We start from the raw sequence: 25,275 nt of genomic DNA on the forward strand, positions 1-25,275 counted from the left end.
AGCACTCCACTTAGGAAGGAACAATCAGTTGCATGCATACAAAATGGGAAATGACTGCCTAGGAAGGAGAACTACAGAAAGGGGTGTGGGGGGCATGTGGATCACAAGCTAAATATGAGTCAGTGTAACACTGTTTAAAATAAAACCCCACCATCATTCTGGGATGTATCAGCAGGAACGTTGTAAGCAAGACATGAGAAAAAAATTCTTCCACTCTGTGCTGATTAGGCCTCAACTGGAATATGTGGCCAGTTCTGGGCAGCACATATCAGGTAAGATATGCTCAAATTGGAGAAAGTCCAGAGAAGAGCAACAAAAATGATTAAAGGTCTAGGAAACATGACCTATGAGGGAAGATTGAAAATACTGGGTTTGTCTAGTCTGGAGAAGAGAAGACAGAGAGGAGATAACAGTTTTCAATTACATAAAAAGTTGTTACGAGGAAGAAAAATTGTTCTCTTTATCCACTGAGGATAGGACAAGAAGCAATGGGCTTAAATTGCAGCAAGGGTGATTCAGGACAGACATTAGGAAAATCTTACTGTCGGGGTGGTTAAGCACTGGACTAGATTGCCAAGGGAAGTGGTGGAATCTCCATCATTGGAGATTTTTAGGAGCTGGTTAGACAAACACCTGTCAGGGATGGTCTAGAATACTTAGTCCTGCCATGAGTGCAGGGGACTCGACTAGATCTCTCAGGATCCCTTCCAGTCCTCCGATTCTATGCAAACGTCATGTTTGAATTGGTCTGCTATTTAAGCCCAAATACATGTACAATAAGACAATGCTTTTAAAAGAACAAACAGTGCCAATTACTTTGTTTCTAAGTACTGTACCACTTCCATCTGACGGAAGTCTAGTACACAACACGGTCCCTTGAAAATGGCGTTACAGCCAAAATTACTGCATGCATTATTTCTCATAGCCCACATCAGTAAAGGGTAACAACCTTTTATCAAGTTAATCTAACTTTGTAAGTAATACTAACTTTTGGACAATGCTTATAGAACATTCAATAAGTAGTGTAGTCTGAAATGGTTGCCTACCTCATCGATCATTAATGATGGTCCCTTACGTATGCTCTTACCTCAGTTTACACATATGGGTTAGCCATTTAAAAGTTATTAGGAGCTAAGCTCTCGGCCTGGAGGAGAACAGTAGTCCACCCTGGTCTACATTCAATCACTACCTTTCATCTCTGTCATTCTCCTTCCCTTTAGGAACAGGACTGGATTTTTAATCATTTTTAAAAGTTTAATCTTAATTTAGGAAAGACTGCCAGGTTTTTTTTAAAGCATTTGGTGCTACTGGAATGTACATTAATACAGCCAAGATTCTAAATAGACTGGTTTGAGAGCTTATTTCAGCTGAATGATAAGAGGAAAGATAGCAAAGAGTAAGCTAGGATTTGGTTTTTCATTCCCCCAGTTTCTCTAAAGTGGAGTTCAGACTAGTCAGTCTTCCTGCCATCTCCATACACATGGGGCCTCTTGTGAAGTGCTCCGCCTTGCATTCTTTCCACTCTGCTCTTCAAAATGGCAGAGGAGATATAGGTAAAGAGCAGCACAATCCACAAATGGGAGCAAAGGTGGAGATATGACAGGAAATGTGCAGCCAAAGTATTCAAGAACAGAAGCTTAAGTTTAGGATCCTAGGTCTGTATTTAGGAGCCTACAGGTGAGATGTGCGTGTTTAAGTCAGGGGTTTAAGTCACAAACTTTTTGGCCCGAGGGCCATATCAGCATTGAGAAACTGTATGGAGGGTAGGGTAGGGAAGGCTGTGCCTCCCCAAAGAGCCTGGCCCCATCCACCCCCTCCCACTTCCCGCCCCCCCTCAGAACACCCAACCCATCCAATGCGTCTTGTCCCCTGACCCCCCCCCCAGACCTCACCCCCATCAAACCCCTGCTTCTCCCTGTCCCCTATCCACACCCTCACCCACTGAGAGGCCCCCTGGGACCCCATCCCCTATCCAACCCCCCCCCGACCCCTATCCACACCCCCAGAGAGGCCCCCCCAGGACTCCCACGCCTATCCAACCCCTGTCCCCTGACTGCCCCCCCCCCCCCCAAGAACCTCTGTCCCATCCAACTGCCCCCCAGGACCCCTTATCCACCCCCCCTCCCCCACCACGCCGCTCAGAGCAGCAAAGCCCCACCGCCCAGCCTGAGCCAGCCACGCTGCTACTACACTGCCCGGCAGGAGCAGCAGGCCAGAGCGCTGGCGTCGTGTCACGCTGAGGCTGCAGGGGAAGAGGGACAGCGGGAGAAGGGTCGGGGGTTAGCCTCCCTGGCCAGGAGCTCAGGGGCCGGGCAGGACAGTCTTCCGGGCCAGATGTGGCCCGCAGGCTGTAATTTGCCCCACCTCTGGTTTAAGTGAATCTGGAGCACTGAAATCAACATTTTTTTGAAAAAGCTCATCCCTGAGATGCCTCACTGTGGCTCTAGGGTCCTAACTTTGAGCTCCTGTTTTGAAAGTGTTGTCCCTGCAAAGTTAGGGCTATACACTACCATTTTCTGAAAAAGACATCCCTTGACATAGCAGCATGAAAAGTGTCCAGTGGAAATCTGCTTCCATCCTCCTCATGTAATGGCTGACTTTAGAGAGCTTTTGAAACTTAACTGATTCAGGAGTACAAATCCTACTGATTTTCAGTGAAACCTGTTCTGAGTCACTTGGGTGCTTTTGGAAGCCTACACCCAAAAATTATGTAAAAGGAAGTGATTAGCTGTTATCTAGTAACATTACTCTGATTGTGATACCAATATTAAAAAACAGCATGGCCAAATAGGTTTATAGTCCTCCAGTCCTAGAAGTTAAAAAGGTTTTTACAATGAAATGACGACAGTCCTTAAGAGCAAAGCTCCTGGCATCATGCCAGTGAAAATCCATATGGTAGTAACTTCTAAATTATGCAGTTCCAAAGGGTCTGGTAGAGCTGTAAAATATTTTCTAGCAGTGTATAAAGCTTGGAACACATTTTCCAACATTTCAACACAGTGATCAAATACGTTCCTGGATCTGAAGCTAAAAATCAAGTTCAAGCTGAGCGAAAGCCAGCAAAGACTAGATAGTACAGCACCTGACAGACTTGTAGAATGCCCTTCCTTTCAGAAGTCAACTTTTTAAGTTAATAGTTTGATCTGTTACAGGTTTGTATGTCCATGTACAAGACAGTCAGGGTTAGTGGAAGAGGACATTTTTCTGAAGCTTTAGGCTCAAGGGAGGTTGTCTTTCAGTAAATCCATGGATTCCTTAGAAGCAAATTAAGAGTCCAGTCATGGGCAGCAGGTATCAAAGGCAGGGGAAGGCTAAACTTACCCAAACTGCCAGCATGGCCCCGCCCAACCTCCACCCCCAGGTCTCCTCCTGCTTCCCACTGTGCTCTGCTGTGGCTCTTCCTTCCCATAGTGGAGCCCAGGCAGCTGTGGGGAACTGCAGCAGACCCTCTATCTACCTGAGGTGCAGGGGGACTGAGAGCAGCCCCCGGCCTGTGTCCCCACCCAGGGCACAAGGGTCTGCAACTCCACGCTGGCTCCCCACAGCTGCCTGGACGGCTCTCTCCGACCCAGCTCTGGACAGGGTGTGCAGGGGCCTCACAGCCACACCCACAGCCTGGCCACAGTAAGAGCCTTGCAGGCAGCTGTGAGGAGCCACAGACCCTCCACCTGCCCTGGGCTGGGGGCCTGGGACATGGGCAGGGGGCTGCTTTTGCCTTGACCTCGGGCAGGGGCCCCCAGCCTCCCCTACTTTGGGGAGGGCTCTGGTGCCTTTGCCCTGGGCTGGGGCTACTGGGGGCTGGCCTGCAGCCAGGGACTCCGGGCGCCTGGAGGGGGGAGTCCTCTGGGCTCCAGCAGGGGAAGGGAGGGGCAGGGCCCGGGGCAGAAGGGGTAGGTCGGCCAGGGGATAGCCTCCTGAAGCCCATGGTTCACCTGCCGCCCATGAGTCCAGTATAGTAAACAAAGCTTGTTCTTGGTTCAAGATAGCTGGACTCAATTTGAATAAGTCCATTAGGTTACAGAATGAAGTAATGTCTCAGCTCAAGGCTGCTGGAGTCATGCCAGATCTTTAAGGAAGTATCCAGTTTTTGCTGAAGGAGCAGTAGAGATCAATGGGAAAAATTCTGTGTGCACATATCTAAGTCTCAGTAACTAGGTTCCTTAAGACTTAGTTTTCCAGTAGTTACAGTGTAACAAAGCATTTGTGCCATTAACAATAGGACCATATCATATATTCATAAATATAGCCACTGATAATAGAACATTTGATTATTTGCTTACTTTTTCTGATGCTGTTGCAATTCTTGTTCCCTGCAGGTTTAAAGCTATACAGCTCAGGACTCCTTCATGAGCTGGTATGTCTACAGGAGGCTTTTCTGTATTAGCCAGATCCACTATCTGCACATGCCCAGTATGTGTCCCAGGGAATGCAAGAAGGGAATTATTACTATTTGGACAAAGGACACAGAGACCTAAAAACAAAATTGACAAAAAAAGAAGCAATTTATTTTCAAAGCCTTAAAAAAAAAAAAAAAAAATACACGAGTTCTTACAATACATGATAATTTTAATATAAGGAAATCCTAAAATTTCACATCTTAAATTTAGAAATACATTTTTGAATTGTACTGCAAAAAGTGAAGACATAAGGTTAAACAAGCTTCTAATGTCTCCAAATATAATCCAGCAATACATGCACTGCACTTACAAGCAAATATTTGGGGGGTGGAGGGGGTGTTAAAAAGGAGCATAACAAATTAACAGAGTGATCTCTGGGACTACAGTTCATCCTACAATACAACCAGGATAGCCCATGTTCTGTTTAAGAATCTGGACATTTTCAGCAAGTAGCTTTACAGGTCTTATGTACTAGACACCATAAGATGGTCCAAAGCCTATAGAAGTCTGAAGAAAATATCACCTTGCCAAAATTTAAAAAGCAGGGTAACAAAATATATTTTTAGAATAAAACTTAAAGTTGGAGGGGCAAAATTAATTTCAACTACATTTTAACTAGAGAGCCAAAAAAAGAAAAAATCAGAAGCCAGATTAAGATGCCTCATCTTCTGGCCCCCCAGATTTCAAGCTAGTACCTATTAACTGAAATGGAACTTATGTCTCTTCTGAATTTGGCTCATTAAGTCTAAGGGGTAAGTTGGTGCAAGTCACACCAATGGGGCAGAAGTGCATTCTGACAGGGAAAAAAAAAAAAACACACACCACAAACACACCAGGAAGATGTAACCAAGGATCAAGTTAAAATAGGAGATTCTCTAATTTAGACCTTCTGGCTCCTTGGCTTTTAAGTTGGTGCAATTTATATGCAAATTACACCACCATGCACACATCAACTCCAAGTTTGACCCAGAAATGCCAGTGACACTATCAGCCATGGCAGCCTTTTGAAAGTCCATATCTCAGCCTATCAATGGTAGCATAGATTTTAAGTACTTTTGGACAGGGCTATGCCTCCGTGTACACACACACACACGGCGCCTAGCTCAGGGGTTGGCGATCTTTCAGAAGCGGTGTGCCGAGTCTTCATTTATTCACTCTAATTTAAGGTTACATTAACGTTTTCAGAAGGTCTCTTTCTATAAGTCTATAATATATAACTTAACTATTGTTGTATGTAAAATAAATAAGGTTTTTAAAATGTTTAAGAAGCTTCATTTAAAATTAAATTAAAATGCAGAGCCCCCCTGGACCGGTGGCCAGGCCCTGGGCAGTGTGAGCGCCACTGAAAAATCAGCTCAAGTGCTGCCTTTGGCATGCATGCCATAGGTTGCCTACCCTAGCTCAAGGAGGCCCTGATCCAAGTAGTATTTCTATAGCATGCACCACACTTGGATATTTAATCTGAAAAGCTCAGTGATTTAAGAGCACTTACTCCTCGCTGTCTTGCAGAACTATGTGCAGAGAGACTGTATTACGGACAATACCAGTGTTATAAATACTGAAAGGACTGGTAATTAAGGGCAGTCTTCTTTGTAGAGACAAGGAGGGGGAGGTAATATTTTATTGAACCAACTTCTTTTGGTGAGAGACAAGTGTTTTAGCTTACACAGAGCTCTTCTTCAGGTCTGGGAAATGTACTCCGAGTATCACAGCTACATACACGGTGGAGGAGATTGTTTAGTGCAGCATTTCTCAAATGCAGCCACTGTGGTTGCATGTGACCACCAGGGGCTTTTCTTGTGGTCACAGCCTTCTGGACTGTTATTGGGGAGAGGAGGAGTGGGGGGGGGGGGGGGGGGAAGAGAAAAACAGTGGCTCCTCCCTGGTGCTCTTGGATATACCAGTTTGGTGTTGGTTGCTGGGGCCACCAGCAGGGGTTGGACCCTGCCCCCCTCTGGAGACAGGTGGGGCACAACACTGGAGGAGCAGCTAGTGAGTTCCCTACCTTCCCAGGGGCAGTGGGACTCAGGCTTTCAGCTTCAGTCCTGGGGCAGCAGGTTCTTGCCGTGGGGCTTCAGGCTCCAGCCCTGGGCTCTGGAGGCATGGCTTTGGGCTCTGTCCTCCAGCCACAGAGCTGCAGGCTCTGGCTCACCGCTGCCTCCCTGGCCCCCACTGCCTCCTCCAACCCCCCAATCCAGGGCTTAATTTGTCCTCAAACTTGCCAGGGCTGAGTAAGTCTGCTGTGAAAAGTGATATTAACAAACATACAAGTATCACTTTGCCATTTTACTAGCTAGCAACAAACAAATACACGTCCTAATCATTGTAAAATGTGTGTATTTGTTTGTATTTTTCCTAAAGCTAATTAAGTATGGGGGGGGGGGGGGGAAAGAGTGTTAAAGCAGCCACCAGGAAGAGTTGTTGGCCGCACTCTGAGGCCACCAAATAATTTGTCCTGAGAACCCCTGCTTTATTGTAATTAGTTCACCTTGAATGGTCTCAGATTAAATGTATGTTAAGTGGCCCATTAACACCTTCCCAGCCATGGGGCAGTAAGGAGGGCAAAAAAAAAAAAAAAAAAAAAAAAAAAAAGCTGGCAGGTGGTAGTGGGTTATAGATTGTTGTAATAAGCCATAAATTCAGTAGCTCTAGGGAGTCCAGGATTTTTAATGTCTAGCATATGACTTTAGAACCCAGGATCATCTTTTGAAGGTGTTGTGCAGGTTTCCTTTGAGGACAGGGATTGAGAGGTCAGATATAGAGGAATCTCTTGGGGGGGGGGGGGGGGAGTATTTGCCCACAAGTGATAGGGTGTCTTATTTTTCTGTGCAAGTTCATTCGAGCACAGTGATTGTCTCATTTCATCCACATAGTTGTTCTTGGGCCATTTAGCGCACTGGATGAGGTACACCACACATTGAGATAGGCATGTGTAGGACTCATGAATCTTGAAAGGTGCGTTGGGGTGAGGGGGTATTGATCATCGTAACAGTGGAGATATGTCTGCAGGTTTTGCGTCTGTTGTTCTGGCAAGGTCTGGTGCGGCTTTGAGTTGATGTGTCCTGGTCGGTGGGGAGCTTGCTTCTGAGGAGCTTGAAGGGCTGTTTGAATGCCAGAAGAGGGGGTTCAGGAAAGATTTTTCAGGATGTGGTCCCCATCGAGTATGGTTTGTAAGTGCTTAATGATACCTATATGGGTTCCAGTGTGGGGTGGTAGGTGACAACTGGGACTGTGCAGTTGGGAGGGGGTTATTTCCATATTGGAGCAGACTCGCTTCTTATTTGGGTGGCCTGTTTCATGATGTGATCTACTGCTGTCTCTTTAGTAGGAACTATCCTTAATCATTAGTATTCTGTGCTAGAAAACTCACCCATTTTCAGAGCACACAGATTTGCAACTTTACAAGTACTGTGCCGAAAAGGGCAGCACCATCTTACTTTGACAAACCAAACCCAGGTATGATGAAATGTAGATTACGTGAGAGCTTTCCTGCAATAAAGTATTATGAAGCATTGTGAAATAAACTTTATGCTAACAGTTTGCACAAAAGTATCATCCCACAAGGGTATGATTAGAATGTTTCAAAACAAGTCATTGTTAATGAAATTAAACAAAGTGAATAAAGCAAGGAATTTGAACTAGATTAATATAATGATAAAAATGGGACAGACTCAAGAGAAGAGTAACAAGGGCCAAAAAAGAACACCTACCTTCCCCCACTTTAAGTACACTACTAACCTTTAGGGTTGTAGCAGGTTTCAAAGACATGCAACTGGTGGGGATTGTGTGTGAATGTGAAAACTTTAATCATGGAGTCCAAAACTACCACAATTCTGAAACAGATAAAAAGGGAAGCACTTATGACTTATCAATCAAGAGCAGGGAAAGGGGACAGACAGATACACACACCCCTACTAATGCATAATTATTTCAGTTGTACAATGCCTTCAACATACTTTAATTTGATCCTTACACTCTCCTACCCTCCCAACGAACAGTAACTGCAGTTCCTGCAAAACCACTTAGTCATGACTGTGGGTTAACTAACAAGACAGATAAACCAGCTGTTCACAAATTCAAGCACAGGTTCCTGCTACAGACCAACAGGAACTCCCGTAACATTCTTCTGCACATGTCAAAGCAGAACATGTCAGTGGTAAGCCATACACCAATCTACATGAACTCTGATCCATTCTCCCTTTAAAAAGCTTGTCCAAAAGCACCATTTTAAGTAGATTTCTAGTTGCAGACATGCTTTAAAGAATTTCCTTCCATAAACAACTGAGAATCTCTCAAAAATACCTCTACACATAGCAGACAAAACGTCTTGCACATGGAATAAATTTTTACTCATACCTACCTATCTCTTCGCAATTTAACGGCTTTGACTTCTGTTGAAAATTCTATTTCAATAACTGTCTTCTTTTTCAGATCATCCCAGATCATCACTAAAATGGTGGAAAAGATCCCATCAGAAAACCAGTAATATTTCATTTCAGTTTTCTAAGATGTTTGACACAATCTCTTCCTAACTGGAAAGCACTTATATCAGTTTGATAAAGTGACAAGAAAAGCCATTTGTTGGACATTGATCCTGGGTTTGTATTCAGCCTGGGCTTACAGCAGTGGATGGTTGCTTTTCCCCCCTAAATTAAGTAGTAAAGAACTAAGACAAAAGCACAATTGTCAAGGTATTACTAGAACATTAATATCTCAAGTGTTTCCAGAGTGCTTTACAAACTATGTACAAAACAAAAACCAATCACTTTACTGATCTTTGAAATGTAACCAACTCTGTAGAGGAACATTGCATCTGTTTAAGAGTATACACCAGTACAAAATACTTTAGGATAGGAAGTGAATACAAGTAATTGAAACCACAGAGAGGATTTAGGTAGCTAGATTATGGATATGCAATACAACCAAGACACAAGGGCAAAAATGACAAGTGGTCAAGACCCCCATTGTAAATGCTATCTAAAAAGATAGCACCTCCAGTACAACAGTAAATTCTAACACCAGTGAGCTGATTCAATATGAACTGAAAGAACTCCATGCACTTCAAACCACTTACTGAATCACCATGTGTTTTCTTTTGCTCTCTCTCATCAAATTGAGCTTTCTAGTTAAGTCTTAGGTGGTACAGTTGCCTAATACAATACAAAGGCTGACACTTTAAAAGAAAACTGAGATGTGCGGACTGGATGCCTTAACTGTAGAGGCAGTCTCACTTTCAGGTCAACTGCTCTGAGTAGGTACATCAGTGTTTATGGTTTTGATCAGATTTAAAGATACATGAATGCAAATAGCTGAAGCAAATGATGATGAAATACAGGCCACTTCACTACTACCACATTATGAGCATTCATTGTAACCTGACAGTGTCAAAAATTAAACACTAAAATGGCCAGCACCTCATAATTTAGCACCGAGAGCAGGCCAGCTTCACTGACTTGATAACAAGGGCTTAGCAAACAATAGAAAAACCTCCAAAACTAAGTGCCAATATTTCAGTCTCTGTGCATCTCAGAACACCAAGTCCTCCAGTTCAGAAAGACTTGGTCACAGTGGAGGGGCTTAATTAATATTTTGTTAGTGATTGTCAAGTTCTCTAAATAGGTCAGGCACAATAATGAGTATAACTATGACTTCCGGGAAAGTTTTCAATCTTGTCAAGATTGAAAGTGAATTGTAAAACCATTACTGCAAGAAATCTGTGAAGACTTCCCCCAGCTCAGCCCTCTCAGACAAAGGTTTTTAAATTGTTAAAATGTATGAGAAATTTGTAAATTTGCTAAAACTCATTGGCCAGGCTTGCAGCTCAGTCAGGTTTTCTTTCTATTTTTGCATGACTGATTTTTATTGGCATGCAGGTCTGAGTAGGTTTCTTTAGAGTTTATTTTCAATATCTTAGAAAATGGTGAGCAAGCCATTCACCAAGTAAAATGACATAAAAAGAACCACAGATATTCCAAAAAAAGCATGACAGAAGTAGAGATAGACAGTCTGGGGTCAAATTCACGAGCAGGCACAATGCCCATTGGCTTAAGAGGAAGATACACATCTTCCTTGAACTTAAAATACTAAAAAAATTTTAGGCAGGTTGCAACACAAAGACTACACACAGACTTTCTGGATTCTATAAAAAAAGGTAGTTTGAGGTCTGCTGTTGGACACAGCAGAGATGCCAGAAACACATTTATGAAATCTGTCCCTTAGTGCTCAACACTGTACCTTTGTTAGGTGGATATTTTGGCTTTTTTCCTCCACCAACTAATGCTAAATAGTTGCACCGAAATAACATTTCAACATGGCCAACGCCTCCTTCTAGAAATTCTGTAAAACAAAAAATGAAATTTGTAAATATACTCAGCACTTAATTTCACAGCAAAATGGGTCTTAGATAGCATTGGAACATTTTCTTCTTTACAGAAAGCGTGACATTTTAGGATTTACTATAGAAGTGCAAAATACCACCGAGGTCAAGCCCATGTTAAGAGGCCTTTTACTGCATTGCCACAAGAAAATGCTTCAGTATATGACTAAGGCTACTCTCAGTTATCTACACTATGGAAAGACACTGTGTGGAGATCTCCTCCTGTCCCCATCTGGATACTAAGAGAATCCAAAGAAGAGTGATTACTCTTAGCTACAATTCACAGCTTTTTCAGCAGAGACCACAAGTTACATTTAAAAAAACTACACAACACAGGATACTTAGATATTCAAAGTTGTTTATGATTGCAAAAAAGTACAAGTCCCCCCACACACACACCCATGAACAAATACTGAAGTATACTTTTTAAAAATGGAAAACAAGAAGTTACTCATTTATGGTATGTACATATCAATGATCCTATTAAAATTAATTTCTCTTTTATGGTATGTTAACACTTCTTGCAGGCAACAAGAAGGAAGAGGGTTTTTAGGAAGGATTTTGAGAGAAAAAAGTGGCTTAGTGAATACAGATTAGGTAGGCATGCCATGTTTATGGGCAGTATTGAAAAAAGCAGAGGAGATGAAGAGGTATCAAAGCTAACATCAGATGTGATGGGAGAGTTGCAAGAGCAAAGGAGAGAGGCACTTGTCACTATTTTATGCCATTTACTTTTTTGATTTTCCTCTCCGTTTATGCAATTCAATTAAACAAAAAGTAAAAGTATATTCTAGTCAGTTTCACTTTTTGGTTCTCAAATTCTACCATCCTTCCATACAGTCTTCAGGGGCAAAAGAGAGCTGTTCTTAAATCTCACTCTCTACAGTGAGCTCTATGGTCACCAGTATCTGGTGGAAGAAAGTTCCATAGCTGTAGGGCAGCCACTCAAAGTTCAGTTCCCTCCCACCCCGATAATCATTTTCAAAACTACTAATTTTATTGGCTCCAGTCTCTGCAATTAAGTACAAAGCTCTGGTTAGTATTAACAGTGCTATAAGCACCTCAATTCGAGTAAATTGCGAAACATAACTTGGCATATGGTAGGGTATGTACGTACTTCTTTTAGAGTGTGTAAGAAAGTTCTCTTGGGCAGGGCACAGTAGATCAGGATCTTGACCTGGATCTGGTATTGGACAGGTAGCCAGTACAGCATGCAGAAAAATGGGGTTGAGGGGGAATGTGCTCAATCTGTTTTGCTCTGAAGATGAACCAAACGCATGCACATCCATCTGGAGCTCCTTCATGGCGTTCACTTCCATCCCCACGTAGCAGTGAACCATCTGGACTAGGAAATAATGAATGCTTTGGTCCAATGGGAAGGAACTTTTAGCTAAAAGCGCCATTTGGGTATCCAAGAGTAGAAGTCCAGAAGGACACTTTAGTCCAGCATTACACTGATGGTCAGTGGACAAGTGCCCTAACATTATGGTTTTAGACAGTTACCCCCCCAATACAGATGTCTGATTACGAGCATCACTTCTGTCTTGCACAGATTAAGCTTCAGTCAGCTGCTTTTTAACCAAGTCTCTCTCTGACTCAGATACCAGGAAACCAGAGTGATGGTGCTGTCTATGTTTAATGTAAAGTTATGAGAGCCACTATGCTTGAGGGCAGTGTGAAAACAGTGTTGGATTATATACAACTCAAATTTACAGATACATGTGGAGGAGCATGTGCCACCAACAAGGCCTTCATGACAGGAGGTTTAGGAAAGAGTCCTCTCCTTTGGAAGTGAGTCTCAGACAAAACACAAATGAGAAGCAGACACCCAGGTTTCAGAGGAAGAGAGGAAATGGAGTTTAAGTAGTTAGAAAGTCATGAATGACAATGAGCTTTCTGAAGGCAGAGCTGGAATTCCAGAGGGAGCGGAAAGAGGAGTGGGATCAGAAAGGCTAGGGACAAGACAGATTAAAGAACACAGAGCCTGAGGGATGGGAAGCAAAATAGGAATGGTAGGAGTATACTCAGCAGGGATGAGATTAAAGATAGACATCACTAGCAGTTAGGAGGAGCTACATCCCTCTTAGGGCAACTAAAGGATGCATGGACTGGAACCAGAGACCTCCACACACTTTAAGTTAGAAGAGAACGCTTAAGAAAGGAGGACTGGAAAAGCAGTGAGGCGGTTAGGAAACCCCAGAGGCCTCACTGGTAGTCAAAGGGTTATATCTGAGGTACAGAAAACACTGCCATTCCTCTCAGAACAGATGCAGTCTGGATCCCTCCACTGGTTAGAAGAATGGTTTTCGCTAAATTTCTGTCAAGTCTTATTCTTGAGCAAAAACTGTATATATGCTTTAACAGAACCACCAAAGCAGTTTTTACATGACCGGATCAGGTAGAAAAAGCCCAATACAGATTACAGCCTAATCCCCTAGCCACTTGATGTGGCGCTCTCCCTTATAAAACACACCACAACTTGTTATTTAACCTGTGACTTTAGAGAGCTACCCCAGTTTTCACACTTACAATGTGTTGCTCACCCCCACTAGTGACCAGTCCACAGAGGTTTCAGTCTGATACTAGCTTCAAGATCACACACCTGAGTGTGTTAGCTCAGGCGGTAGAGGATTACCAGAAGTTAAATTGCCGATCTAGAAGACACATGATTGAGACTCCCTGTGGAGCTAGTGGAGCCCTCCTTGGCTGGAAGGAAAGTCATTGGACAAGGGCTCAATGCAGGAAGAAAGTAACCCAGGCAAGAGCCCTGTGGAGAAGACATGTAGGCTGGACTTTCAAAACAGAGCTAGCATAGAAAAATGACAGGTTTCAGAGTAGCAGCCATGTTAGTCTGTATTTGCAAAAAGAAAAAGGAGTACTTGTGGCACTTTAGAGACTAACCAATTTATTTGAGCATAAGCTTTCGTGAGCTACAGTTGCACCCGATGAAGTGCGCTGAAAAATGAGAAAGCATCTCACACCTTGTTTCTCTTTTTCTTTGAGAGGATCTGCATTATAAACTCTGAATCCATTTTCCATTCCACATGCAAAGCATCCTAAAACACAAAATGGAAAAATATGCATTAATTATGTAATAATACAGGCAAAACAGAGCAAGTCAGAGGGCTGGGGGGTCACTATTCAAGAGCTTTAATGTCAATGAAATTTATTTCAAGAAGAATGTTGCGTCTTTAGTTTAAAATAGAAAAAGTGGAAACGGTGCAAAGTTGGTTTTTCCACTTTGTTTCATGTTGGAAGTCCTTGGTGTTCTGTTTAAACAGGTGGTGAAGAAACAATGGAAGGAAAGGAGATACTGTATCACATAGGAGGCAGTTTGATCATGAGTCAATACCAGGGAGAAGGAAATCAGTTTTGGTGTATTCTTACTGAAAAACTTACACTCCCCAGTAATAGCTAGCACAGAAAACCCCTATATTCACTTCATGTACTAAAAAAGGAGTCCTATTTCAAATATTCAGATTACTAATTAAAACTTTACTATGTTATCTAACAGGTTCGTTCCTGAAATAGGTGAGAATAGTTCTTTATCTATCACACTCTGACAGCGGCATGCACGATAGCACAGTGCAACTTGGAAGTCCATCAGGTCCACTTAACTGTGGGGAACTAGAGCAACTCAAGCAACTGAACTTATAAACTAAAGAGTTTAGAATATACAGAGATTTTACACCTCTGACTTTTTTTTGTTTTTAAGCTGAAGCCCAGAATTGGGTTATGCAGATCTCTTAGATTTGGGGGGGGGGAGAGAAGAGGGGAAGAGAATGCCTTTTTAATGGATTCCTTCATACTCCCAGGGTGAGTTCTTCTGCTGTTTTATTTGATTTATGTTACTAAATACTAATGGTTCTACTTATCACAAGTAGTGAGTCATACTATCTGCCAGTATTGGACAAATGACAGAACACATAGAAGCCATTAACAAGCATCCAGAGATTCTAATTATTGTGCATGCAGAGAGATTGTTACAGAAAAAAATTAGCTTGATAAAACAAATACACAATTTAAAAGTGAGACAAGGTGGGTGAGAAGAGCTCTGGGTAGCTCAAAAGCTGGTCTTTCACCAAGAGAAGCTGGTTCAATAAAATATATTACTTTACCCACCTTGTCTCTTGTATCATGGGCCCAACCCAACTACAACACCACAAACAATAATTTACAAGTGGCATACCAAAATTCATAAAAAAACTTTGAGGTTCAAGGGCACAAAATAATTGGAACAAGTTTGATTTTCCTATGCAATGATCTGAAATTTTTTAAACAACCTTTGATACAAAAGTTGAGAATGTGTGTGTTAGTGTGTATCCATAAGGAACATTGTGACACTCCCTATCTCTATGTCCACCCCTTTTTCAAGACGATACATATTTACAAAATATGCCAGTACTGCATCATCTGAAAACTCATGATTTGCTGATCTTTATTGTCCTGGTAATGTGTGTGGCAACACTGTATGTAAAGTTATAAGATTCTACTGTACGATGTTAATGAGGGCTAGTCTACACTAGAAGTGCTACAGTGCAGCTGTGTGTCTGGCGATGACACTCTGTGCCAACATGTGAAAGCTCTCCTATTGGCATAATAAAACCACCTCCACAAGAGATGGTAGCTACATTGGCAGGAGAAGCTCCCACCAACGAGCACGGTCCTCACCAGCGCTTACGTCAGTGTAACTTAGGTCACTCGTGGGGTGGCTTATTCACACCCCCGAGTGACATAAATTATGCTGACATAACCTGTAGCGTAGACAAGCCCTAAGACATATTCCAAATCTGGGGACACAGCCACAAACCAGTTCTTCAGAGACAAAAGTCAAACTGATGCGTCAGCCACGTGTCAATTAATCAAATGGACCATCACCTGGTTAAGTGACCATTCTTTGGCAGGAAAAAGGGTATGAGTGAGAAATTTACATCTTGGCAAAGAAACAGTTGGAGTTCCTATCCCCACAGACTAGGTCTCCTGAACCCCAGCTGGAGAGAGTTCTCAAAGAAGAGGAAAAGGCGTAAGAAGGAGAACAGATGTCCCAAAATATTCTTCCCTTTCTCTCTATCCACAGCAGCCAAAACATCTGAGAAACAAAGAAAAAGCCTAGGACTGAGGAGGGATCATGTATGAAAGGAATTCAGCCAGTAAGACTGCTGAATTATGTGGTGAGAGAGACTGTTTTAAATACACTTAGCTTGTTGCATTTTACCTTTTATTTCCTTGTAACCAATTATGAGTCTTAAGCCTCATTACTTGTAATCACTTAAAATCTTTCTGTAGTTCAGAAATTTGTTTTATCTAAACCAGTGTGCTTGGATTGAAGTGTTTGGGAAACTCCATTTGAGATATGCACAAATCCTGTATTTTCTATTAATAAATTGACGGATTTATATGAGCTTCTGGTGTCCAGCCCTGTCCTGGGCAACACAAGACATGCATTTCTGAGGGAAAATCTGGGACTGGGAATTTGCTGGTGTTACTCTGCAGCATAATTCAAGAGTATCTGGCCACAGCACTCACACAGTATAGCTGGGAGTAATTTACATGCTGGAGGTGGTGTGAGCGTAGACCAGGTAGTTGCTCTCACAGCGAAACAGCGTAAAAGGCACCCCAGGTTGGAGAATTGACAGGAAACTGCTGTTCAACAGATTGCACCCTGGGTAATGTCAAACATCTACTCTAAAATAATAAAAACCAGGGTCTTGTTGGGCTCTGAGTTATAAACCCCAAATTAATATCTACAAAACTATTAATAAAAACCTCACTTCGCACTTTCCTTCTTCATCTTGCCAAACTATTTGCTCAGATCCCTATGTCCAATTGTTCCTGCATGTCAAAATAACTTGGTTGTTCTGCAGCTAAATGGCAGACAGAGCCTGAAATGAAGGTTCAGACTGCATATTTTTCTCTCTGTAAACCCTTAATAGCAAGCAGACATCTTATGATTTTATTATAAATAAAGTACAGATGTTTATTATGGAAACCTACAATTAATGAAGCGACATACCCCCAAAATGATTATATTCGGTACTCTCGATCGGTGTTTCCTAATGACTGGTCCATGAACTGTCACTAGACCATGAGATCTCCCTGACATAGTTTAGGAAGGCAGCAAGCCAGTCCCTAGTACCAAAAAGGTTGAGAAACACTGCTTTAAATTATGCCACATAAATATATATGGTGAAGCATCTGCATGGCACCAAGGATATTCAGAATCTTTTGACCATGGATTATCAACTATATACTGGAGTTATTTTACAGATAATTTTAAGATAAGAGTGGCTGATATGGCACAATCACTGAAAAACAAATGGATTCAACATTTTTGTTATTCCTGAAATTTTAACTAGCTTGCATCAGCAAATCATCAATTTCAGGAAAATAATTTGTTGAGGATTGGCAGCATCCTGCATTTGTATGCATGAACCTTCTAGGTCAACAGTCAAGATAGTACTTGATATATGGAGAAATCCCTCCCCTCTCAAAAGGGGCTGAAATACTGCCAGAATTTTAAAGTAACCCAATAGCCTATTAAGCTGTTTAAGTGTAGGTCAACAAAAATGGTTGAGGGAAAGGAGGTGGAGGAAAGTGACATTAGAAGTTTGTGCTGAGAAATGTGAATGGTTAAATCACTGGATTTTTAGGGTATTCCTTCTCTTTTCCTAGGTTTTACTGCCATCTTACTGTAAGAGACAGTTTCTTCTCAAATATGACCATACACCAGCTTGATTAGTTGGAGGGGAGCCATTATACCATGCACAGGATGCAAGTTTTGGAGCATCCATTGGACTCCTGCTGACTGAGCTCACGGAAAGCAACAATTACAACAGGTGCACTGCTCCTCCCATTGTTGTCAACAGGTGCTTTGCCACTGATTTTCAGTAGGTGCAGTGTCACTCCTATTTGGCAGGCACTCATTGCCAGCAGACTCCCGGGGCAACACAAGCAGCTACCTTTACATCTGCTTTCAGTACTACAAAAAAAGTCATCTCCCAAGAACAGAAGAGAAAGACCAATGATTTTCCTCACAGGCACTGATGTACTAGTTTGTAGAGCACAACTTCAAGCTGGGCTTTGAGATTTCTGCTTGACCCAGTTTCTAAAAAAGTTCCATACGTCTGAGAGTGTATACACATGGAAAAGGGCAAATGGTGAATATTATCAATCAAGAAAGTCTTTTTACTAACTATAATATTAAAGGTTTCAGAGTAGCAGCCATGTTAGTCTGTATTCACAAAAAGAAAAGGAGTACTTGTGGCACCTTAGAGACTAACCAATTTATTTGAGCATAAGCTTTTGTGAGCTACAGCTCACTTCATTGGATGCATTCAGTGGAACATACAGTGGGGAGATTTATATACATAGAGAACATGAAACAATGGGTGTTACCATACACACTGTAACGAGAGTGATCACTTAAGGTGAGCTAGTACCAGCAGGAGAGTGGGGGGGACGACCTTTTGTAGCGATAATCAAGGTGGGCCATTTCTAGCAGTTGACAAGAACATCTGAGGAAGATACTTAATGTGTTGAACTGAGAGGCTTATAGTCAAGCTAGAGCCACAGCTTCATTTTGCCATGTGTCATTGATTTGCAGCATACATTGAGCTGATAAAGCAAATGGCTATAGTATTCCATGAGCTGCAACTATGGAGTTAATAAATTGATAAGTTATCTGACAAACCTTATAACTGGCTCTAAGGCTCTGTAGTTTTTTCCCCCATAAGGGAGAAATTATCTTTCCAAGGTAATGGCAAGCATGGTATGGTGACGATATAGTTCTGGATGAGAGCTGATATTTCTTGGAGACTATTTTTTCAAATTACATTTCCTTTCTATGAGAGGCTCTCTACAGAATGATTCATATATTTCCAGTATACTGTGGTGGTAAAGTAATGCTTTAAAAAAACCTGTTAGATACTAAAAAAATTTTAAATTTTGCTTTAATATTAGTGAAGGACCAACATGTTATGACAAACCCGAATAGACTGTACGTTAGCGGACATTAAAATTTGCTATAATGCCACTGCATGTTTTCTACAAAGGCAGACTCCCCAAGGTAAGGGAACTAGAAGGAAAGCTCAGAGATTCCCAGGAAACTTAACTGAACATAATATACTTAGGGTATGTTTACTTGCAGCTGGGAGCGTGCTTCCCAGCCCCGGCAGACAGACTCCCACTAGTTTTGCTTGGCCTAGCACACTAAAAATAGCAGTGTGGACATTGCAGCATGGGCAGCAGCTCAGGCTAGCCACCACAGCTCAGACGGGCTTGGCTTTGGGTGGCTAGTCTGAGCCGATGCCCATGTCACAATGTCCACACTGCTATTTACAGTGCACTAGCTCAAGCAACGCTAGCGTAAGTCTGCCTGCCTGGGCTAGGAGGCATGCTCCAAGCTGCAGTGTAGGAATATTTTCAGAGACCAATACAACAGGTTGCTGGAGTGGGAGAGGGAAGGAAACAAGAATGAGCTTCCATATTTAAGGGTTTTGGGGTTTTTTTCTTGACAGTGAAATCTATGCAAGGACAAGAGGACTCTAAGTTTATAGTCCAGAGGTTTGAGCAGGAGAGAAGTTTAACAAGCAAGCAGTTTATTCCATCACTGCTACAAGCCTGATCCAAGAAGTTTGCAATTATTGTATGTATCCGATTCCTTTAACCAATTTTAACTCTCACCTTTCTTTCTTTTTATAAATAAACCTTTAGATATTAGATACTAAAGGATTGGCAACAGTGTGATTATTGGCAACAGCGTGATTATTGGGTATATATTGACCTGGGTATGTGTCTGGTCCTTTAGAATCAGAAGAAGGCTTTTGTTTGAGGAAATTGGTTTTAAAGAACCACCCATCATTAAGTCTAGTATCTGGGTGTTGAATCCAGGACCAGAATACCTAAGGAGGCTGCATTTCTGACTTCTTGATAGCCAGTATGGTAAGACAGAAGTTTACTTTTGTTGCTGGATTGGTATCTCTCATGGAAGAATAACCACCAGTTTTGGGGTGTGTCTGCCCTTTTCTCCAGCAACTTGTCCTGAATTTGATATTCTCAGTTGTGACCCACAGAGGCAAGGTGACAATCTCTCCTTCACATGACAACCTGCTCTGAACCTTTCAGATGAAAGAATGGACCAAACAAAAGATACAGACATTGACTCGGACATGAGGTACCACTACTACACTTTCAACTCTGTAACTTGTGTTTCCATAACCTACAGTAGCTCTTATTCCTGTGACAATGCCAAGTGACTTAGGAGCCTAAGTCCCATTTTCAACAGTGGCTTAGGCATTCAGAAGGTTAAGTCTCATTGAAGAAAATCAATGGGACTTAGATGCTGTGTAAAATTTTCAAAGGCACCTATAAGTGTAAAGTATTATTTTCTTTACTTTTATCCTTTTTCTTATTTAAAGAAAAAAGCAGTACATTGTTTAATCTGCAACTATAACTTGAATTTGACTATTATTGGTGGAATGAGTACTATCTGCCCATATTGACCCAGTGGTGCCAAAGTAAAAAGGGAGGGCTTGGAAGGGGCTGAAATGCCTGTCTTGGAAGTGCCATGCTGCATAGAGGAAATCTTTTTACTTTAGGATCGAGGACACATAGATGTGTTGTTATATTGATGTCTAATAGCATCCTCTGCTCTGCGCACATTACCTAAGACTGCACACTCTGTCTAAAACTGGTCAGCTGCAAAGTCATTTCTGCATCATGGGGTCTAGCCATTTTGTTTTGCTGTTAGGCTGTTCTCCCTTTCTTGAGCCTGCCTAATAGCTTGAACGCAGGACTGACAGATAATCTCTGGATTCTATTACCAACTCTGTCATATGCAGCATGACACCTACGGGGCAGGGGGAGTGAAAGGGGAGGAATCCCTCTCAGTATGTGAAACTACTCCTTCCTTAGGAGACAAGGTCATTATGAGGTTTCTTTCATTCGTTCATTAATTTTTGTGAAGTGCTTTGAGATCCTTGGACAGAAAACACTATAGAAGTGACTAGAATTAAGATTATATCAAATTTTAAATTAATAAAAACTTTGACAGAAAAGTTTGTTGTACTTGACAGCACTTACAGAAAAGGTTAAGATAACGAAAAGCTATCCTATATAAAAAAACCAATAGTAATATTGCTGAAAGCTTAAAAGGTAAATATGGGTTTCTGATACTTCAGAAGAAACATACCAGTCATAGAAGTAAGGTCTTTTCCAGCCCTATTAGATCATCCCTCCCATCTTCCTGTGAGTACTTGATTGGCTATTCTTGAGTTACTGAGAAATGAGGTGATTGCAAAATTATATGCAGGCACTCATACTAAGTTTCAGCACTCCAGTGATTCAGATTTCTATTTTTGGTTAGTAGCAAAATGGAAGTAGTGAGGTTTTCCTCCTAGCTACTGTTTTTAGAATTACATTCGCAATAACCAGGAAAAATAACTAATAAGGGCTAGTCTACACTGGCAACGCTTTAACATGGCTAGTCTACACAGGCAACGCTAGTCTATGCGGCAGCGCTTTAATGTGGCTGGTGTGGTCACAGCAGAGCGCTGGGAGACAGCTCTCTCAGCGCTCTTTTAAAAAAAAAAAAAACAAACAAACACACAACATACACCTCCATGAGGGGCGTAGCTCCTAGCGCTGGTGCACTGTCTACACTGACACTTTACTATGCTGAAACTTGCTGCGCTCAGGGGGGATGTTTTTGCACACCCCTGAGTGAGAAAGTTGCAGCACTGTAAGTGGTCAGTGTAGACAAGCCCTAAGATAGCATTTAGGATACAAAAGTGCTTATCAGGTATCATACTGGTTAGGCTATTTTTTAAATGTACATATATACCATTTATAATGAGAAAGCGTTACAGTAGCTTGCAAACAGAACCTCCCTCACTTTCTTTGCCTATATAACTAGGGACTGTTTAAGTTGCCAGTTTATTTAGAATAAGTACCTAACAATGCAGTTAAGGTAAGCTCCTCAGCTCAAGGACTATCTTCCTAAGAGTCTGTACAACTCCTTCGTACATTTTGGGATGCTACCATAATTAAATAATGCTCAGCATCAGGGGTGTCATTTCAGACAAATTCAAGAGGTGGGGGAAAAAGCTGCATCAGCATATACAATATTCTTTGTCCCAATTGGCATCATCAAGAATAACTACAGTACTAGGCAATTATTTCTTTCCTAATGACAGCATTCAAAGTTGGGGGAGGCTAAACCGCCCCCTCTTGTCCCATAGCAAATGACACCCCTGTTTGGCATACACTTTATTCTGAAAACAATGGGAGTCACAGCACCAACAAATTTATTCTAAACTGAGGACCTGATGCTGCAATGGGCAAAACCTTGTAGCACTCACTATAGGGTGCAAGCTTAAGATGGGTTTCAGAGTAGCAGCCGTGTTAGTCTGTATCCGGGAAAAGACAAGGAGTACTTGTGGCACCTTAGAGACTAACAAATTTATTTGAGCATAAGCTTTCGTGAGCTATTGCTCACTGCATCCGATGAAGTGAGCTGTAGCTCACGAAAGCTTATGCTCAAATACATTTGTTAGTCTCTAAGGTTAGGATGGTATATCTAGTCAATATTCCTCATTAGTAGTCACACATGCAGAACAAGTACCAGAGCTAATCTCCGATGTTTGAATACACAGATTGAAACTGTGGACCCAAAATCCAAGTTGCCCACACTTACCACTATTTCAAATGTGAGATAAGACGACAGGGGAGGTATTAAGATCAATTTAGGTTTTTTTTCCAGCCAATGTGATAGCTCAAACACCTCAAAGGTGCAGCTTCATTAAAAAACAAAAAACCACACACACCACACTGCTTACAAAGACAATGAAACACTATGTGTGTCACGGAACAATTCACATTCATTCTCACTTATTAAAAAAATTAAATCAGCTTTATTTGCTATGGCTACAAATGGAAAAAAAGGAAATATTTAACAACTTTATTTTAAGCTATAAGACTTATTTCCTTGCACTCTGGAAGAAAATTCTGGTACTCATCCACAAATCTTTCCCCCCCCCACAACACAAGAAAAAGACACTTATTCAAAAGACTGATACTTTGTACATTGAGACAGCAAGATTAGGCACAAGTGCACTGTTTCTTGGAACAGATTATGAAGGAGATTTTCAAAGGCATTAGGAGCAGCAATGCACCTAGCTGCTATTAAAAGTCAATGAGCGTTAGGCACTTTACTTTCACTTGTACCTTAGAAAGTCTCCCCCAGTTTCCCTGAGAAAGGAGAGCCAAGCATAGGACCTGAAGCTTTAGTTTTTTTTCCCCACCCAACGGGCTCTACATATCATTAGACAGAATAAAACATTATTGATCTACTTTTATTGTCAGTGTCTTTTTAAGCATGACGTACAAAATCAGACAGCACAACCAAATCTCCACCACTAATTTGTACAACATAAAAATGTGTTAAAGTGACACATGCTATCTGGCAAATTACTCCCCCAGTAAATCTCAGGAGAAGCTCCCTTATTTTAAAACAGAACATTAAGGCCACATAAGAAGCTGTGTTACAACTTAAATATCTTTCACTTCAGTGACTAGTGTTTTTAGGTGCCTAAATGTAAAAAGGAATCTGATTTTCAGAAAGTGCCAAAGGACCCGCTAACTGAAAAGCAGGGGCACCCAAAAAAAAAAAAAAAAAAAAATCAATCACTAACCACTTTTGAAAATTCTGGTCACGGACTTTGGCTCCAACACATTCTTCTCAGACTTGATGGCTGAGAGAAACACAAATGAGGGCATGGTACTGCCAACACCATATAGAAATATCCCTCTGCTTTAAGAGACACAACAGCTGCATCTACACTGGTAAACTCCAGATAAATAATGTTCCAACAGGAGTAGCGAGAGTGGAAACTGTAGCGTAAACAAGATGGTAGCAAAAACGCTAGCACTTTGTCAGTGTGATAGCTTTCACTGACCTTACCATGTATAGAACTATGCACCAGATTTTTCCTAGTATATAAAAAGCCAGAAAACATCTCTAAACATGATTATTGCAGAAGCCAGACTATGAATTGGTCCCAATTCTGACATTTCATTTCCCTAACAGCACTTAAGCTAAGAGTTAACCACAATCACACTCCAAAACACAAACCACTTCCCAGACCTGCTTTAGGATTTGAAGATTTACAGCTGTGGTGCCCCAGAGTAAAGCCACACAGGCCCTGAATTTAGTCAGACGTCAAGGCAGTGCCTGGGGCCGCAGGTAAACAGCGCAGTGTGGTGTCGCCAAGGCGGCGAGGAGGACATGCTGCCACACACAGGCTGCCCTGGAGAGGCATTTCAGCCCCTCTCCAACCCGCAACAGGTCACACTCCCCTTTGCCTCATGGTGAGCCCCACTCCCTCACCAGCCGGGGGGCTAGTTTGTGTTGTCCCAAAACTTTTGTTTGGTTGGAAAAAAAACTGGAGGAGGGAATAAAGGGAAGGTTGGAGGACAAAATGATAGAATATCTCCCCATTACAACACCCTCCCCCCACTGCCCACCCACTCCCAGCCAACTTCTCCCCCGCCCCCACACAATCACCCAACACCCCCCCCCCGCCACCGCGGCCCCCGCCACTCCCAGCCACCCCCACTCCCAGCCAGGCCCCGCCACCGCGGCCCCCACCACCCCCCCACTCTCAGCCAGGCCCCGCCACCGCGGCCGCGCCACCCCCCCACTCCCAGCCAGGCCCCACTCCCCGCCAGGCCCCGCCACGCCCCCCCCCCCACTCCCAGCCACCGCGGTCCCCGCCACCCCCCCACTCCCAGCCAGGCCCCGCCACCCCGGCCGCACCACCCCCCCACTCCCAGCCTCCCCCCGCCACCGCGGCCCCCGCCACCACCCCCCCACTCCCAGACAGGCCCCGCCACCCCGGCCGCGCCACCCCCCCACTCCCAGCCACCCCCCGCCATCGCGGTCCCCGCCACCCCCACACTCCCAGCCAGGCCCCGCCACCCCGGCCGCGCCGCCGCGCCACCCCCCCACACCCCGCCACCCCCACACTCCCCGCCACCCCCGCCGCGCCACCACCCCCCCCACTCCCCGCCACCCCCACACTCCCAGACAAACCCCACTGGGACCCCATCTACTCCCAAGCTGCCCCCACACCCGGCTCCCCTGATTCGGCCGCAGCTCCCCGCTCCCCCTCACCGTGGTCCTGGTTGAAGCCGGCGTACAGCAGCCCGTTGCCGTGCGGGTTGGCCGGCAGCAGGTTCATGGCTGCTGCCGGATGCAGAGCTGGCCCGGGGCCTTTAAACCATCGCGACCGCGGACGGACTGAGCCCGGACGCCGACACTCCCCGCGGCCAGCGGGCGGGCGCAGGGACAGAGGCAGGCCAGCGGCTGCTTCCGACCCTGTCAGGCCGCGCGCCGAGCCAGATACCATCCACCCGCCAGGCCGGGGAGCGCCGAGCAATCGAACCGCCGCCCGCGGAGGCTCCCCCCCCCCCCCCCCGACGGGCATGTGGGATCCACTGCCCCCT

At 43.3% G+C, this 25,275-nt stretch overlaps 1 protein-coding gene across 3 annotated transcripts in view; it reads right to left on the minus strand.

Annotated features, from left to right (window-relative positions):
* The window catches only part of WDR45B (WD repeat domain 45B), a 29,998-nt gene extending 4,780 nt beyond the window's left edge, over positions 1-25,218 (minus strand). Inside the window, exons 1-7 of one of the 3 annotated variants that reach the window (XM_074971141.1) lie at positions 24,944-25,218; positions 13,755-13,829; positions 11,891-12,118; positions 10,632-10,733; positions 8,758-8,845; positions 8,136-8,230; positions 4,281-4,471 (exon numbers count right to left, since the gene is read on the minus strand). In XM_074971141.1, the coding sequence (XP_074827242.1) occupies positions 4,281-4,471; positions 8,136-8,230; positions 8,758-8,845; positions 10,632-10,733; positions 11,891-12,118; positions 13,755-13,829; positions 24,944-25,178 (1,014 nt within the window). In that variant the 5' untranslated portion in view covers positions 25,179-25,218. The remainder of the gene's footprint in view (positions 1-4,280; positions 4,472-8,135; positions 8,231-8,757; positions 8,846-10,631; positions 10,734-11,890; positions 12,119-13,754; positions 13,830-24,943) is intronic. The other 2 variants (XM_074971143.1, XM_074971142.1) reach the window with 2 other exon arrangements.
* Between the last annotated feature and the right edge of the window lie 57 nt (positions 25,219-25,275).

The sequence above is a fragment of the Natator depressus genome, chromosome 14 (assembly GCF_965152275.1).
Source record: "Natator depressus isolate rNatDep1 chromosome 14, rNatDep2.hap1, whole genome shotgun sequence".
NCBI lineage: Eukaryota > Metazoa > Chordata > Testudines > Cheloniidae > Natator > Natator depressus.